A 19,067-nucleotide genomic window follows, 5' to 3' on the forward strand; every position below is an offset into this window, starting at 1 on the left:
AAAATAAGGGTCTATGACACAAGACTGAGGGCAACTCCTCTCCACCCTACCCGCCACGTGGCTTTTTGAAGCCTATGATTATCTCAAAGTTAACATGCTGAATATTCAGGGTTTTTTCCTCACCTTTTGTTTTTTGGCTTGTCCCTTCAATAGCTTCTGACTAACAACACAACTTTATCCGATTACTTAATTTTGTAAAATATCTAACATCTAATAAATTGTATCTACCAGTTAAATGGGCTATTTTTCCTGTCAACTCACATACAGGACAGAAGGATGAATTTGTAACAAGTTTTAATATCGACATTTGCTTCCCCCTCTCTCCCCAGAGGTATTATTTTCAAAAGACGTAATTTCTAAAACATAGTCAAATAGGTTAAATACAGACTGATACATGAAAGAATGGCAAGGCAATAAAAAGGATTATTTCAATAAAATAATAGGTATACATTTAAATTCTGTAGGACAGCAACACTCTAACTGAAAGTAGCATTTTGCTTACAAAAAGGAACTTTTGGTACTAATATTTGTCTCTGACCTACTGCATTCATTTCCTCTTCCAGTGACTCTGCCAATTTTAAGAAAACGTTTGCAATGCTTCAGCCATCAGGAAAAATTTTATACCCTGTCATTTTTATAATTAAGTAGAAAATAAACCCACATTTTGAAAAGACAATTTTTACACAAGGTAGGATACAGACCACTTCTGAGTAAGACTTTACAGAGACAGAGAGAATCAGTAAATTATAAAACAGACCATTTTGTTCAGGGTATTAAAAGAAAAGTTTCATCCAAGCTGCATAAAAAAGATTGCCATTATAATTGCCTTGATATAACATGCTGGTTTGTTGAAGTAAATAATATGCATTAACAGTATGTAATCTGATTCCCTGTAGATTATTCCTAAGAAAAAAGCCAAATGTTTTTATTAAATGCCTAGTAGTGACTAGGGCAATTATAATCCTTTTACTCTTTTCCCAGTGAGAAATGTCCTAACAGGATGAGATGAACAACGCAGCAGTTCCCAGAATGCTACAAATCCATGATCTTGTTTAAACACCTGCATCATATCTGGAAACATGGAGCCAACACTGAACTTCTCCAGAAGTCAGGAAACCAGTCAAACTTACTGTCTGATACATCGCCACGTAAGATGCTAGCATTTCACAGAAATACACTAAGACTCTTACCGATTATCCACAGACAATAATTTAGCTCCCCTATAGCTTATATAAAAGCCACTATTTAGATTCTTTAGAATTACAGGCTTGAGTTGCTACCAAGCTGACTTAGACTGATTCCTTTCTGTAACTAACTGAAACAGCATTTATTCCATGGGAACCTTTTAGATAAGACCTTAAAAACGTGAGGTTGTCTGCTTTCTGGGGATATCAAAACATACTTTAAAAGAAACTTCTAGTTACACAGTCTCTGTGAAATACTTTGTTTTCCTTAATTCATCTAATAAAAACCATACTGTATCTATTACACAACGCAACTGCTCACCCTGGAAGAAAATCTGACCTACTCCTATGGCAGTATATGTGAAATATGTGTTTTAGGATTGTTTCTTTAAATTTGTATTTTACTTTACACTTTGGTGTACTCTGATATTTAAAATTTTCAACTAGTGATAAACTGAAGACAATGCAAATGTTAGTGAAGATACTTGCATATCTTGAAGAAATGAGGCGTAACTCAACTAAGCGCAAGACCTTAATAAAAACTTTCAGTAGCCACAGCAATCAAGTATTCCCACGAAAAACTCAGATGTATCATTTATGTAAACTATCAGACAGTTCTGTTAATATCTAGATAATATTTTCCAAAGATCTAAGTAGTCAACAAATTCTTGCCTTCCAGCCAGATGAAGAACAATGTACTGATGCTGCCTGATAAATACATTTGTGAATACAAGTTAAATAAAATATTCGAATCTGGAGTAGAAAGGCATGAAAATTCTAATGGCCATCAATATAAAACTGGAAATTTCTTACTAAGTATGATGGAAATGGGTCCTACACCAGACTTGGGCATTTAAAGCTCAGCACTTGTCATGGATATATATTTGACTGTTTTAGAGCCATTGATTATTATCTCAAATGCATCTTAACACAGATGACATTTCATTAGTGCCTGGCAAAAGACATCAAGAACGTGGCTCCATTTCCAAAGCTGCAGTTTGTCATCAACAGATATTCTTAATTCAAGGAAGAAGCACTGACTAGTTAGACAGCAAATGCAAACCATTTTAAACAGATCCACGCATCAGGTAAAGCTGACACCAGAAAGGGCTCATACCTGAGATTATCTGGAAGTGAGTCCAGTTTTAACATACTTCAAAAACGTTCAAAAACTTGCAAATTATAGTCTCAAGGCCTTACTAATTACTGTCATTATCATTTTCTCTTCTGCACCATTTAAAAGACTTTGTTCCTTTTACTACATCTAATGCAAACTCATCTAATGACAAAGTATTGAATTAATCACCATGGCTAGCTAAAAGAAAGAGCAATGAAAAAGAAATACTGTTTTTGTCCCCCCCCCCCCCCCCGCAACTTTTTGGCACTTGGATGACAGCGGTATCTCACTGTATACATGCATGCAGTCACACACAGAAGCTGTGATGCTGCACTCTCTAGACTGAGTTAAGTATTGCAGAGTCTTTTTAGTCACCTGGCCACTATGCCAATGCTGGAAAACTCACATCTGAATCCATTCCTTTATATGGCACACTGTCAATATGTGCATGTGCCTTTTTGTGAAATGCAGAGTTCTAGACAGTATCGCTACTTTCCTTGGAGAAGCTGCCTATATCTGGTCATTTGTATTTAAGTTCTTTTCTGAAATACAACCCACAACAACAGTTTCTATTTTGTAAAATTTTTCTAAGCATTTTGTATCATATTAGAAACAAGCAAATTCTGTTTTCCTGAAGAGTTTACAAATGGTCTTAAAATAGGTAATTAATTTTGTAACCTATTCATTTTTCTGCTTTCTAACTAAACAGTTTATTGTTCAGTAATCACTTATATCTAAACCCAGCAATACTTTGACTCGAAAGGATTAAAAAAACCCAATAAAAAAACCTTAAAGTCTTACCCTTGGCCTCTTTTCCTTTCCCCTTTGCTTCTTTTTGCTTAACATTCCTGGGATATCCTTGAGGAGAATTTGGAACCATCTCTTCTGAAGGAGGTGAATGTGTGGTGCTTGTGCTGTTTTCGTTGTTTGGTTTGTGCACTGGGGAAGACTGCGTGGAGGCAGAAGGGCTTGACTCTAAAGGACTTTCTGTGCTTTCTGCTAGTTCAGGCTTTTCACTCTTTCGATCCATGTCATCCAACTGGGAGAGAGTTAACTTTTCAGTTATTTCTAAGGTCTTGGTTAGGTACACAGCAGAAAGCTCTTTGTTATGAATAGTATCTTCTGAATCGTCATCCTTCAAAAAATTTAAAAAGTTTTATGCAAACACAACATGTAATCATTTACTAACTTTACTGTCTGATCTTTTACCAGGATCTAAGGGTATGCTATACTACAAACTCCGTCAATTCAGAAAAAAGCAAAGAGACTAAAGTTTAATCATGCACCATTATCATCTAAATCACATGAAGTTGATTTTATTTCCTTTATCCACCCCTCTACCAGATCTTTCTGTACATCCCAAATCCTATTTCTTTATCTGACCTAGGAACATTCTGTTACACCTTGGCCATCCCAATTCAATGTAGCCACTTTCAAAATCCTTTCAGTCCAACTAAAGTAGTTCAATCTTCTCCCTCTGTGACAGTTTCTCTCATACACTGGTTATATACCCCAATTCAATTGTTTTTTCCTTTCTGCACTAAAGAACTTGTCCTCACCTTAAAAACTCTGCAAGGTTGCATATGTCCATTAAACCAATTTCATTTTTTATTATCTCTTACTTGTTCCACTAAAGAAGCCTAATATCTGAAGTCCAGAACCTGCTTCAATTAGAATTTCATGGACTGTAACACTACCGTGTGGACAAGGATTTCATCAAGATGGTAATATACTGTTGACAAGGCAATAAGCTTGTCATGGAAGACTGCTACCTTAAGGGAAAATACAGACACGGACCTTAACATTATCTTACACTAGTGAAAATTAGAATAGAAATAGCCACAAGCTAACTTTACTGGTTGACTACACTTCTACTAGAAAAATGAGCAGAAATAAAAATACATATATATATAGCTAGAGATCTTCAGAGCTATCAAGATTACCCCAGTATATCATAATACAAACTCATATTTTTGAATGACGTTTATAGTTTCTAACTCTCAGCTTTTTCAGATGGGGGAGACTGCTGCAACACATTTCCATGAAAATACAAAGGCAATATCAAAAGCTCATAAGGTGGCACAAATTTAAATAATGTTGCCAATTTTAATTTAGCAAAGGAGTCAGAAAAGACAAGGACTTGAAAGCTAAGTTATGAATAAAATTCAAGGTAAATTAATTTTCAGGGAATTCTACCTCTAGAGCAGTATAAGAGGTTGGACTGGAACACATGGAGAGGAACATGGCCACAGTGAAAAAGAAAACAGTGGTTGGTACTGAGTCTCTACTCAGATGTCTTTTGCCTCATGCTGCTAAGAAAAGGTCTGAGTGCTTCAGAATTTATGCAGGTTTAAAGAAAGGCTAATTATGATTCAGCAGCCTCCTATCTGAAGTAATTTTTAGAGATTTTATTTCTCTCTGCTACTACCTGCACACAGTTGATCCAAGTGATAGTATTTTCATTTTGTAAAGCAGAGATACAAGAAGGGTGCCACCACCAATGGAAAATTCTTAGTGAAATTCTATGCCCATGCAATTATCATTAATGAAAAGTCATGCTGAGACTAGTCAACCATCATACGATTAAGTATGGAAACAGAGAAAAGTTAACCATTGTTAGATTGTATCAGTGACAATGTAAGTCTAGAAAAAAGAACAAAAGCTAGACAGTCCCAGAAATGTCCTAGAAGATTTCACTGGTATAATTTTTGTGGACTTAAGTGCCTATTTATGGAGCAATGAAGCATTTTTAGAAATGTTTAGTTTTTAAAGAAATTTAGTAACTAACTTGTTTCAGGTAAAAGAATTAATAGATAAACATTTCAAAAACATACCACTACTACTATATCAAAAATCTTTCAATCAGTAAAAAGAATACAGCAAACTCGCATACTTTTTTTGCTCACTTCAAGTTAACTGTTTTATATCACAAAAACCACGTCAGAGATCACATACGTGGTATGCACCTGAATAGTTTTTCACCTGACACAGCATAAAATCTGATACTTTTGCACAGTCTGAATGAAGCATGGGCAACCCTTAAAATGGTGAATATAAATAAAACTGAATATATATTCAGGCTCCTAAACATACATTTATTCACTGTTATCTGTACCTGTAGATTTGCAGTCTGTTGTCCAGCCCCAAGAGATTCTTTCAGCTTTGATCGAGAAGGTGGCTGGCGTTTTACTTTCAAAGCAAGCTGAGCTTTTGCTTTGTGGGCACTGGTATCTAATCTGGGAGTATCCCCAACAAAAGCATCAAAATCTGCAACAAATATGTACTCCTTTAAAACAATTGATAACCCACTGTCCAGAAACATCTTCAAAAGTTAAAGCAGAATTATTTCAGCTGTTATTATATGAAAATAGTGTTTTTATATAAAATATTTTGACATACTAAGTGAAAAAAATTTCTAATTAATTTGAATTAAATTTCTAACAAATTTCTTTAAATTAGAAAAGAAAAATCCATCAGGATATAATTGTATTGTGGCTTGAAAACTGAATTCTCAAATAGATGAGAATTTGTACCCAAAATATGCTTCCCTATCCTTATTCCTTAAGCAGGGGACCCTTTAAAAAAAAGTACATAAGCATCCACCAAATCTTTTTAGAATATGCTTCTTGTTTGAATCACACCTGATAACATTCTGTGCATAAAGTTACCATAATACTTAAATAAAAATCATAATATCATAATAAGTTTTGGGATAAATGATGGTTTAAAAAAAAAAAAAAAAAAAGCAAGCTGTTGTTTTTAAACTGATGTACCTCAGCATTATACTCTCAGTAACATTATCCATTTCACCAATATAGAATCTGAGAAACAGTAAAGGTGATTAGTCTTCCCTTCTATATCCTCTTTTCCACAACATTTTAAAAATATATTACTACACCACAGAAAATGCTGTGAGACCTAAGCAAAAACATCCACAGTGGCTCAGGCCAAACATTTATCTAGTCAGCAGGAAACAGTAGGCACCTACTTTTTTCTTTTCCCCTCCTTTTTAAACCCAACATACACACCTATTAATTTTTTTGTTAAATGTAAATCAAAAATCCTACACCTACTACTAACTTACCAGAAATTAACATATCTGTAGAATCTAACCTTTCCTCTACTGTTTCTGTTTCTTTTTCTTCTCTTATCTTCGAGGGTTCATTCAGCTGGCCTTGATTTTGACAGGCATCTTCCAATAAACTGCCACTTCCAAACATATATGGCATTCTCTCACATATTTTTAGTTTGTTTTCAAGCTCCAAAATCTGCAAGAGTTAAAATTCAAAAGTCAGATACCACTTCCCAAGAATGCAAAAGTTGATTTCAAAACATCATATAGCCTTACTTTTTCCTGATATATTTTCAGCTGTTCTGCATATTTCTGGTCTCTCTCTTCAAGCATCCTTGAATGATCCTCCTCTTTTTTCGTAAATTCTACTTCTCTGGTGAAAGAAATATATGCAGTTGCATTTCAATGATAAAATGCTTTATAATAGTAAGCATATTGAAAAATCGGTCTTTAAGCTATAACAACTGTGTTTTATTAATCTTGTAAGATCACAAAACAGTCTATGTGTTTGTATGCTTTTACTGTCTTAAGAAAAAAATACAGTTATGACACTATAATCTACTCTGTGCTGAAAAAGGATGTGTTACAACACTTTTCTACAAAATTACATCCATCTCTCTGCCTTTAAGAATTGGCTAAAAAGTTACACATACATTTACATCAGATGTACATGGAATGCTAATCATTAGATCTTACTCACTTCCACAAAGATAAACACAGATACAGTGTGCTACTGCAAAAATAGTATTTTCATTCCAAAAGCTATCGTCAAATTCTTTAGTAGGAAACTAATACCATTTTACGCTTCTACTTGGCACATCCCACAGAAGCTGTAATGGCTGGGTTTTACAAAAACAAAAAAGGAAAAATAATTACAAGGAAACAAAAATAAAAGGTGTTTTTTCCTGCAAGTCAGATGGAATAACATGCAGAAACACAAAGTTGAACATCTAAACAATATGCAAAAGTTTCAGGTACAGTTGAAGAAATCACAGGAATTCACTAAACACTGAAGAAATGGAAGCTCACATGTTAGCAGTCATCTTCAACACACATTTGATATTCAGTGTGGATAAGCTTTGGAGGAAAGGGAAAGGAAGGAGACATTTAAAAAGTTCATTCAAGAGCACAAAAAGTGCAGAGTGGAAAGTAACATTTCTATGTGTGGACTAGAGAGCAAAAAGACCATGCAAATTGCCTTTAGAAATAAGCAGCAAATGAACAGACTGGGACAAGAGAATCGTGTGCTTACAATAACTACCAAAAGCGACAGTTGTGTTCATATTACTGAGACGCTTCTAGAAGTATTTAACAATTAACTCTTGTTCAGCTACAAAGCAAAACAAGCAGCCACAACTGCATGACAACATAGTGTTCAAATCTTACACAGTTGTATCTAACAAGAAGTACTACCACCACCTACCCCCCACACCTGTTAATGGATTAAAAACACTGCTTTTATGCTGCTCTTTTGATGAGTTAAGTATATATCACAAACTCTGTTAACTTTTTCAGAGTTCTTTTTATCACTCACTACAAAGCATAACTTCTCATCAGATGACTGAATCACAGGTATCTGGCCCTTATCCAGATACCAAAATGAGCTTTATAGTGGAAAAATAATCCTTTGGACAAGATGATTCAGACACACTGAATCTATTAGAATTTTCTCAAAAGGAAGCTACCAGATTCTACACTTTGTAACGAAGAGTAACGAAGAGGTCTGTGGTAAGCAGTACTAATTCTAAACCATTGCAAACACTAATATGACGATTTTAATAGCTTGCCTGAGACATTATGCAATCTACACTGAGGAAATGCCCAATATTTATTTATTTTGCAGAAGTACAAGGGATTTTCAAACCAGGACCTTGGCCCTTCTATTATAAATACTGTGAAGCAAATAGTTCCTAGTGAGGAACATCAAAATCAGAAAGAAATTATGGGAAAAACTGAAAGGCTAAATACTAGACTATTTAGTTCTGTCATTTTTGTGGGACACAGTATGGAGAAGATATTAAGAGCACTGAAACTCATTTATTTCTTCATACTTTTTCTGAAACTGGCAGAATGTGACACTGCAGAACTGTTAGCCTTATTTAATGAAGAACTGAGGTAAAGCTATTAGAGCCAAATCTTGACAAAACCACCCATAATTCTGACTCCCAACTTGAGATTGCTAGAGAAGGATTTTCAGAGTCTCTATCATAACTCTAGTATTGTTGTTAGTTCTTCTCATAATATACAAAACATACGAGCAAGAGACGGAGACTTACTATTTTGGGTTACTTACTTTTGTTGGTAATCTTTGAGCAATTTCTTGGCCTTGCTGTATTTCTTTTCAAGGGCATCATATTGTTCCTGGGTTTCTTTAAGGTGCTCATTTACTGTTTTGCATAAACTCTGTGCCTCTAACCAGTAGGTTTCCAACTTCTTAATTTTCTCTTTGTTTTCTTCTATATTTTGCTGAAGTTGGGCTCGACTTGATTCCCATTCAGTTTTTTCTGTTTCAACAATTTTTAACTGAAAAGAAAACATTAGTACTTAAGGAATTAGTCTAAACTAAAAATTGAAATCAAAGCAGTTATTTATACATGTTTAAAGTAGAAAATAGCTAATAACAATTAAATACTTTTTTATCAGTAATATTAAAACAAGATACTGAAATCTTATCTGTTCAGAGAGATGCCACCAATTCATGTAGAGAAAGTATCCAGGAATCATTGTGCTTAATTTTTTTCCCCACTAAGGAAATTGGCAGAATTAGACTGTTGCTTAAGAATATGGGCTTTTCCTCCTCTTTACTATTTGCTGTTATCAGATATCCTATTACGACATTATGGTCTCTCAATGCCCAGTAACACAAAACCAAGGGTTACAGCAAGACTGTATTCCAGGTGCATGTTTCTTTTCATTAATTTCAGCAGGTGTGCCAGTTGAACATTCTGTTCTTTATTAAAATATTACAAGCAGTTTTGTCTCTTTGATTAAAGAGACCGAAAAACTAAAACACACACTCTTCAGTTTTCCTTCAGTCATGGTGAAATTTTAAAATTTAAAAAGACAGAAACATCTCCCACTTTGAAAGTCATGTGCTTACTGGACTAGCTAAGGCTATCTGACTGCCAGGTAAGGCTCTTTACCTTGTAGCAGGGTCATCTGCACACAAGACTGACATTCATCTCCCACTAATGGGTGGGCTGGTCTGCAGAAAAGAGCAAGTGGCCAAAACTCTCCAAACTCCACGATAGTTCCTTCTACATACAGATACTATACTTCTTCAGGATGTAGTTTCTGTAAGCATCTCCTGAGTATCTGCTTCTTCTAATGCACATGTACTCCATGTGTATACGTATATGTGTATATATAAATATATATACACACACACACACACATATATATATATATAAAAAAATATATATATATATATATAAAACAAAAAACATGTTCTGTCACAGAGGATGTAAAGTGGTCGGAGGAAACCCATAACTGCCCTCAATTCCCTTTTCCAAAGGGCATCTGTGTCAATAATCAGGGAAAGGCAGCAAAGTTGGGGAATACCTGTGGATAATTAGGGTAAATAACAATGCTTTTTAAATATCTGATTTTGGAAGTAGTATAGGCATTGAACTTGCAGTGAAGGTGTGCTGAAAGGCTGCTGATGGGAGTTACTAGTTGTCTCAGTTCAACGAATGAAATTCACACTCCCATCTGAAGAATGTATCTTACCTAATAGACTCCTTGACAGTTATCCAAATCGTTTTATTAACCCTGTTAGTACTGTACCTGAGAGATTTACAATGTGATGTGGCGATCAATATGGCAATCCCAATGATGGGATTTGGGGATTTCCAAGAACTGCATTATGGAAGCAAGCATGTTCTTCTATACATCTGTAATAGTATTTCTCACATTATATTGGACACAATATGACTGAACATCTCAGCTTGCAGGCAGTAAGTTCTATTTTCAAAGGCAACTGGAGATATGGAGACTTAACACGTACCAGATGAGCTTCCTGCCCTACTACTCTGTTACCAACAGCTTGTTGAGTAAAACAAGAAAGAACAGTAGGTCTTCCACAGTAATTGAATTAGACAAATGCTTCCTAAAAAATTATGATACACCTTGGTTTGCCTTCCTGGCGCTAATGAAAGAAAAGTAAGCATTCCCTCAAAACAGGAAAGGGATGGGCCCCTTCAGTTTCACAGCAGTTGTGTTATAAAACAGAATGTTAATATATGTACAATTCTCCTGGCCTCAGAGGAGCATGCAGACAGGATGCTGCTTAGTTCATCTGAGCCTCCTTCTTTGGGGACGCTATTTACAATGAGGAAATCACCGCTTCTGAAGCCAGATAAGATCACTTGCCCATGGAGCAAGTGTGTTGAGAGATTCAAGAATTTCTTGAATTAAAAGTGGGGCAATAAGATGTACCAAAGTCACTGTTTTTAACAGCTTCTTACTAACCTAGTAGGTCCAATTTCAAGAACACTGCAAGGAGGAGCATTATCAGAATGCAAGATCAGAACTATCATAGGAATGCAAAGAGGTTGCGGCTGTTTTGCCTGTCTACACCTGGAGCTATGAAGCATCAGTTTGCAGAGTGTAGAAACAACCCCAGTAGATACTGTTACTCAAAACTGATTTCAGTCTGAAGGACTAGGGACACACACACACACACCCCCATGAAGAATCTGCTGCAACTTGTCCTAGGGTACAGATTGCTCAGCAAGACAAAACAGAAGGGCAATGGAATAAAAGCTGCTGCTCACCTACAGCAAATATTTCCAGAAAAAGGCCATACACAGATCTCTATCAGTGGAAATAATGGCAAAAAGAACAATAACGCCTTTCTCAGAGAAAACAGAAGTGCTAAACCAACCCTCACTCAAAAGAAGCTGGAAAAATTCTCTCCCTCCCTAAGGCAGGTCAAAAATTTGACCGAAGAAAAGAGGGGAAAACAAGATACTCTGGTAACAGAAAATTATCTCAGGCACAAACCATTGCTTTAAGTGCCAAATCTATATTCAAATAAGACAAGTCTTATCCACTGAAAATGTTCCCGTGTTTGTTTGGAAGTTTGTTTCATACAATATTCAGCTCAGTTCAGTTCTGCTCTAAGCAGTAATACGGAAGCATTCATTTGATATTGGCACAGTGTTTTTTGTGTTTGTTTTCATTTTGTTTTCCCATTTGATAGGACTTCATAAGCTGAAGAGCTGCAGTCTAGCAGAACACAGTACATAGTGTCTGAGGCCTAAAACAGATTACTCTGTCTTCTGGTTTCAACCTGCATGTGGCAAAATTCACAGAAACAAAAAATTCCATAATTATTCTTTGAAAACTTACTTTCTCCTTCAGTTGATTAACTTCAGCCATTGTTACTGCATGCTTTAATTGTAGCTGAAACAAAAGCATATTTTTGTAAGACACACAAAATGATACGTGAATTGTTAGTTTTAAGTATTTTGGATGCGATTCCCTTCTTTCTCAAGCCATTTCTACAGTAGCGTAAAATCAACTTAATTATTTGTTGATTACAGAAGTGATCAAAAGCCTTCATTAAAAGAATGCCAATTTAAAAAAAATACTGTGATTTAAAAAAAAATCACAGTATTTGACTTACTACAAAAAAATCAATACATGATCATCTAGAGCCAAAAATCCCGCACTGTTTTCTATACATTAAGTGAGAGGTTAAAATAATGTTATAACGTGCAGGTGAGTGAAAAGGCAGTAATGCACTTCTGATGACAAATGGTACATAAAATGAGGTAAAAATTTAACGACACTAAATATTTTTCCTCATCGGTATTTATGAATAAATACATTGGTGTTGTTTTAAAATTAAGCATGGTATTGCATACCACAAGTCTTCCTAGAATCATTAGAGATGGATAAAGGCTACATCTAAGCCAAAGGTAAAGATGATTGTTAACATGTCTTAAGAAAATGGCATGCATACAAGCGTAAAAGCACACTTCTTGACAACTCTTATTTCCTACATTTCACTTTGCATCTGTAACTCTGGGGAAAAAAATTTTTTTTGCAAGGCATAGTGCACCAAACATACATTAAAACAAATGAGTCCGTGAGTTAGAATGCTTCATTTAGATTATGTTAATAACAATGTGGTAATGATTCTAGGTAGGAATTTAATTGCATCCCAAGTAAACATGGTATTTATGAAAAGATGCCCCACTCTGCTGCTATGTTTCCTAACCCAGAAAAACTGTAAGTATTCTCTAGTGATCAGGAGTCTAAAATTTCGACTTCAACAACATTACCAAGACAGCAAACTTAAATGATGTCTGCAAACTACTGATTCTTTATAAAAATAAGCTGAAGTATGTACAAAACAGCATCTTAAAATGCCAAGCTGAGACAAAACAATTTTTATCTGCAGTATATCTTTCTCTTCCAGATTGAAAATGACATGGACTTAACTCTACCAAAGAAACACAGGCTCCTAAATGTCAAACGCTGTACCACTTAAATCCCTGACTAAACTCCACAGCCCTGAGTAAGGCAAATAAGATCTTTTATAACATTCTGGTAAACTAGAACCCAATTTCTCAATTGTGTCAAGTTGGGAGTCACAGTTTGGAACCCCCTACTAGATTTACAAATTCATTACATCCAAAAAACCTGAGTCACCTAAAGAACCCCTCTAAACCGAAACCACACACATCTGCAGAGTAAGGTGATTTTCTGTAGACAGACAGTTCCCAGACCACCTCGGTGATTAGAGTAAACTCTGGATGTGGGAGGTCTAGGTGCCACGTGACTTTTGGCCTGACAGGATTTAGACATGTATCTTGTCTCCCTGAAGAGGGCGAAACCACAGAGCTAGAGACCATTCAGAATGCGAATACTTACCTTCACCCACTCCCTGCACCTAAAGCTATTCCACTTTGCAGCAAAAAGTACAAGGTCCAACAGGCCAGCGAAGAAATGAGAGAAACACCATGAACTACGTAACTCAATGTTCACAGACCACAAGCAGGAGGAAGGTGGTCTTGAGTTCTAATACCTGCTCCAAGCTTCTTCCCCCCCCAATTAAATCAAATGACTATTTAACATAAATGTGCACAGGGAAGCAGGGACCAGAAACCTACAGAACATTTCAAAAGACACAAGAGATCTTTATTGGTGATGAGGGGAAATAAACCCAAAAACCACAAGAAGAGGGTCACGAAGGAGATTACACCAAACCTTGTAAGATTCAGATGCTCCCCAAAGCACCACAAAAAATGTTTAAAAAACTGTTACTGCACCTCTTTAAATTTAAGAAGAAACTGTGCTGAATCCATATCCAGTGGTAAACTGATATCTTCATTTTCAGGAAGATCAAAAACTTCTACAGATTTTCCATGTAAATGTGACTCAAATGTATCTTCCTCATCATCATAGTCATCATCCTGACAAGATGTAAAAACCACGACATCCTGTAACACACATGCTTCTCATCATGGCAGCAGCAATGAAGATAGCACACAAGGAATACAAATAGTTGCAAAGTTTTTCTTGACTCGTTACTATTCCTTTTTAGTTTCTTATATCTACAATATACTTTAAAGTTGACTTGCAAACATTTTTCATCAAAATTCCACAAAAGAGACCTAAGTAAGCAATTGACAAAACAAGTCACGGCTGATGCTTAAAAATAACTTTTGGATTATTGAGAAGTTTGAAGCATAGCAAGTAGTGACAGTCATGTGCCTTGATAATGGTAACTTATGAAATTGTTAATTTCTGTTTTAATCAAGTTGTTTGTCTTATTCTTGTTTCAGAGAATCACAGAATGGTTGAAGTCAGAAGAGACCTTTAGAGACCATCTAGTCCAACTCCCCTGCTCAAGCAGGATCACCTAGAGCAGGCTGCCCAGGACCCTGTCCAGATGACTTCTGAATACCTCCAAGGAAGGAGCCTCCACAAACTCCAGGCAACCTGTTCTAGTGTTCAATCACCCATACAGTAAAGAAAGTTTTTCCTCATATTCAGACAGAATATTCTGTGTTTCAGTTTGTGCCCATTGCTTTTCATCCTGTTACTGGGCACCACGTAAAAGAGAGTCTCAGTCTTCTTTACACCCTCCCATCAGATATCTATGTACATTGATAAGATCTCCCCCTCAGTCTTCTCTTCTCCAGGCTAAACAGTCCCAGCTCTCTCAGCCTTTTCTCGTAAGAAAGAGGCCCCAGTCCCTTAACCATCTTAGTGGCCCTTTGCTGGACTCTCTCCAGTAGCTCCACGTCTCTTGTACTGGGAAGCCCAGCACTGGACACAGCACTCCAGGTGTGGCCTCACCAGGGCTGAGTAGAGGGGCAAGATCAAGGATTACCTCCCTAAACCTCCTGGCAATGCTCTTCCTGATGCAGCCCAGGATACCATTGGCCTTCTTGGCCACAACGGCACACTGATGGCTCATGATCAGCGTCTTGTCCACCAGGACCTCCAGTTCCCTCTCCACAGAGCTGCTTTCCAGTAGGTCAGCCTGTATTGAGTTATTCCTCCCTAGATGCAGGACTCTGCACTTGCCTTTGTTGAAGTTCATGAGGTTCCTCTCTGCCCATTTCTCCATCCTGTCCAGGTCCCTCTGAATGGCACCACAGCCCTCTGGTGTTTCAGCCACTCCTCCTAGCTTTGCATCATCAGCAAACTTGCTGATGGTTCAGTCTGTTCCATCATCCAGGCCATTCATAAATAAGTTAAACAGGACTGGATCTGGTATTAACCCCGGGTTACACCACTAGTTACTGGCCTCCAACTAGACCTTGCGTCTTTTTACTTCAGTTTGATTCAAAAAAACATTTATCCCATTTACAGAAGTTACTGCATACAGAGGTGATCATCTCCTTTATAAAATAAATAGGTATTTATGGTGTTTTACCTGCTCTGCATCATCATGAGCATAGTGTTGCTGATACAGACATCTCTCTTGCTCCAAAGTCTCACTAATGAGACGGGCTACTTCACTCTGAGTCCCTGGTTTCTCTCTTCCAATCAGAAACCTACAAAAGAAAACAAAATACAAGTTATCTTGCAGCAAAAAGCTTACGATATGCTTGAAAGATTATATCTCGCTGTACTGCTGCTTTCAGTGACACCTTTGTAAAGCTTTTAAATTGTTTTCTCCATTAATGAAAAATCACAATTAAAAAAAAAGGTAGCATTTGATAGAAGACATACATACCTCACTGTGCCTTTAGTGTTTTTCAATACGGTGGCTGCAAAGAACTGAGTAACTCCCACTAGACTTATACCATCAACCTCAACAATCTGATCATTGACTTGGATTCTGCAAAACAAATAAATGCTTAGCTATCAGTTCAACAAAAATATTTCAGCTTGACAGATTATTCACATGATGAACACCACCTGAAACTCCCTAGTACTTATAATAAGAAAGTTTTTTTCAAAGCAATGAATTTCTTGGAACTCACTCTCCCGATTTTCGGTTATTATTGCAGATCACCTATTAGAATTTATATGGCATTTGCCATGGTATTTTTATACCATTTACACATTGATTGGTGTCCTTGGTTGTCAACATGATTTTGCAGCAGCATTACACATGGGCACATTCTGAGCTTTTTTTCCATATATGCAGTATACCTATAAATCCAGTAGACCTATGCTTATTTTACAAAAATGCCCTATGATAAATCAAATAACTGTTTTTAAAAACTTCACAGAAAGCAGTAAAGTAATATTTATTAGTTGTGTTGAGCTTTTGCCCTTTTATTCATAGTATTTAGCATATCAAATCAAAACAATTAGGATTAGTTAAAAGTTAGCAAAAAGCATAATCAATGCAATAGACAACTCACCGTCCATCTCTCTGAGCAGCTCCACCATCTGTTATTGTTTTTACAAAAATACCTAGTTTTTCTAGTCCCTGGTCTGCACCAACTCCCATTCCAATAATACTGATGCCCAGACCACTGTCACCTAAGGGATTCAAAAAATCTAACATCAACCACACGACACAAAATGTAACACATAGAGAGGGGTTTCAAAGTGTTCCAAGTCCATTTCATATCCATGTTCCATTCATATCCATGCAGAATATAAAAATTCACATATTTAAAAAAAATGTAACAAACACCAAAGAACATATTTTCTATCTAGATTCAACTTATTAAAGCTCTCGGGTACTGTAGTTACGACTGCCTGTTAGATTAAAAGTTTCATGGTATCCACAAGAGAATTCTACCTCAAAGACTTATGAACTATATGTATTCTGGCCCAGATCTGCCACTCATTAATGTAGCCTTCCTAACTTCAATTAAGCATGACAATTTGCACTTAACAGAGGCCAGTCCTGTAAAAATTCAATATATTCCAGAGAATGTGAAAATACAGTTTAAAATTTCTTTATCTTTCATGTGCATGGTATCTCTTTCAAGCAAGTATTCAAGGTTTAATTTGCACCTTTTTCTATTTCTACAGGAAACACTTCCATTTTTTCCACCCTTTTCTCAAGTTCATACTCAGCTGAGGCTGCTACAGGATCAACTTCTTCATTACGTCTATCATAGTCTTCATTTGAATAAGTACTGAAAACCTAAGAAAGGTAACAGAAAATTTATTTTAGTACTTTTTCTCCTCTTCCAAACATGATATAATTGAAAGAAAATCAGTAAGGAAATTAAAGCAGTATTTTTAAAGATCTTATTTTCTACATAACTATCAATTTATTTGCAGCAGCACTAAATATTGCTGTCATAATACAGTTTCTAACTTACACAGAAGTAACATTTTAGAAGTTTCAGAACAATTAAACTTTTTTTTTTTTTTTTGTAAATGCAGTAAATCTTTAAAATAAATCAGTTAAAGAAATCAATTGCCTCCTCTTTGCTAAATAGTGTCTCTTCTCTTTGGACTATTCCCCCAAATCCCTCTTCCTCTCTTCTCCCCTCCCTCCACACCATTTGCCAATTATAGTGCTTCAAACAGATGTAGTTTTCTGATTTTGCAGGGGAATCACGCAGTTTACCAGGAAAAGGAAATGCCTTGTTACATACATTACTATTTTTAGTAATCACTCCAGCTGAATTTCTGAATTGTTAGAAATAAAGCATAAACAAACACCACAAATGAGTAACCCGTATTAAGATAAAAATCTAGAAAGGAAGAAATAATGAGTAATATAACAAGGTTAATTTTACTATTCAGCATGTTTATTAGTTGTGTTTAAATACATGCAAGTTAGAAAAAGAAAAACAAGGTAAAAGAGTCATTCCCCCCACCCCAACCCCTCAGAAATGAAAAAACATTTATCTGAAAAACAAGGTTTACATGCATAATTCTTTTGCGGGTACTGAGCGTTTTCCTCAATATCCCCATAAGATGAAAACCACTCAATTATGGATGGCAGCTGTGGCAGCAGTTTTCCTAATCAATGATGTCCAGTGCTGACAGAAAGTTTATTTACACTGCCTACTGAGTTCTTGCAACTTCTGCATTTTCACACAAAGATTACCTAGACATGTAACTAATCACGTAAGTAACACAGAATTATATGGTGCTAGCTCTGTCTGGCAGTAACCTTAGACACAGAAAAAAGTTATTAAAACAGATTACCAAAAAGCAGCTAAGATAACACTATGTATTTCACACTGTGGGCTTAACTGGTTCACCTTCGAGACTACAGCTAGAAAACTGTTTTAGAAACTCTGCCAAATGCTACATTAACCTGTAGAGCCGAGGCCACTCCACAGACATGACATGGCCATACCTTTAATGAAGTAGTCCAACAAATAAGCAAGATTTAGATCCCCTGGGTTGAAGGGGAAGAAAGAAACACATGCTTTTGGAAGCACCCCCCCCCCCCCAAAAAAAAAAAGAGTCTTACTACAAGGAGTCCTGAAAAGGATTTGAAGGATTTGAATTCTTCTCAAGTCTTGCATAAAGGCAAATAAACTAACAAACTCCTTTGGACAGTCACCCAGACACCAGTGGGCAAAAACTGGCAATGGAGGGATGATAAGGGATGCACTTGTGGTATTTATCTTCCATAGCCTTTAAAGAAAAAAACTGCAAAATAGAGGATGAAAACCATCTAAACAGCCTCAAGAATCCTTACTCTACCACCATCAGAAAAAAGGTGGTCAAATTCTTTAAATTAGTTAAAAACAACTGTAAATAGGATGTGGAGTAGAAGCATTTTGATTTCATGAAGCACGTTGTCTCCCTCTGCAACAAGACCTGCCTAGCTTGGTTCTACCCCACACAAGAACCAATCTCTCCACCCAAGGAGACAGCCAAGTTATAATACTAAGATGGATTTTAAACTAGTAACAAGAAGAAAGTTCATGAGTGGACAAACAAGCACTTTTTAGTATGAATACTGAGTTCTCGAGAACAAATTCAAAGACTAGGTACATGAAAAATAAAGAGAACGAAATCAAGTTTGCTCATTTATAAGTGTACATGTGACCTAGTGTTAATAACTTAGATAGGACTAAAAAGTTAAAAAAACACTAATTATCAACCCCCTGAATGAGCAAAACGTGGAGGATGCAGTCTATGCTGGGGTCTATTTTGGAGACACTAACAATTATATATTATCTTGATTCTTTATGACTCACTGTTCTAACACACAAAGCAGAAGATGATGTTTAATAGTCACTATCAACCAAAAAATCACATTAGCAAAGAGGAAGACCAGCTCCTCACACGCCCA

General features: G+C 36.2%; 1 protein-coding gene across 11 annotated transcripts in view; it reads right to left on the bottom strand.

Moving 5' to 3' along the window:
* The window catches only part of LOC112979106 (neurabin-1-like), a 52,844-nt gene that overhangs the window by 18,639 nt on the left and 15,138 nt on the right, over nucleotides 1-19,067 (bottom strand). For 8 of the 11 annotated variants that reach the window (XM_064514957.1, XM_064514959.1, XM_064514960.1 and 5 more), the window contains 11 exons: nucleotides 16,814-16,946; nucleotides 16,210-16,330; nucleotides 15,573-15,677; nucleotides 15,270-15,390; nucleotides 13,654-13,824; nucleotides 11,726-11,779; nucleotides 8,667-8,896; nucleotides 6,650-6,746; nucleotides 6,386-6,569; nucleotides 5,417-5,568; nucleotides 3,103-3,436 (listed from right to left, as the gene is read on the bottom strand). In XM_064514957.1, coding sequence (XP_064371027.1) covers nucleotides 3,103-3,436; nucleotides 5,417-5,568; nucleotides 6,386-6,569; nucleotides 6,650-6,746; nucleotides 8,667-8,896; nucleotides 11,726-11,779; nucleotides 13,654-13,824; nucleotides 15,270-15,390; nucleotides 15,573-15,677; nucleotides 16,210-16,330; nucleotides 16,814-16,946 — 1,702 coding nt within the window. The remainder of the gene's footprint in view (nucleotides 1-3,102; nucleotides 3,437-5,416; nucleotides 5,569-6,385; nucleotides 6,570-6,649; nucleotides 6,747-8,666; nucleotides 8,897-11,725; nucleotides 11,780-13,653; nucleotides 13,825-15,269; nucleotides 15,391-15,572; nucleotides 15,678-16,209; nucleotides 16,331-16,813; nucleotides 16,947-19,067) is intronic. The other 3 variants (XM_064514961.1, XM_064514964.1, XM_064514962.1) reach the window with 1 other exon arrangement.

Source organism: Dromaius novaehollandiae, chromosome 7 (assembly GCF_036370855.1).
Source record: "Dromaius novaehollandiae isolate bDroNov1 chromosome 7, bDroNov1.hap1, whole genome shotgun sequence".
NCBI lineage: Eukaryota > Metazoa > Chordata > Aves > Casuariiformes > Dromaiidae > Dromaius > Dromaius novaehollandiae.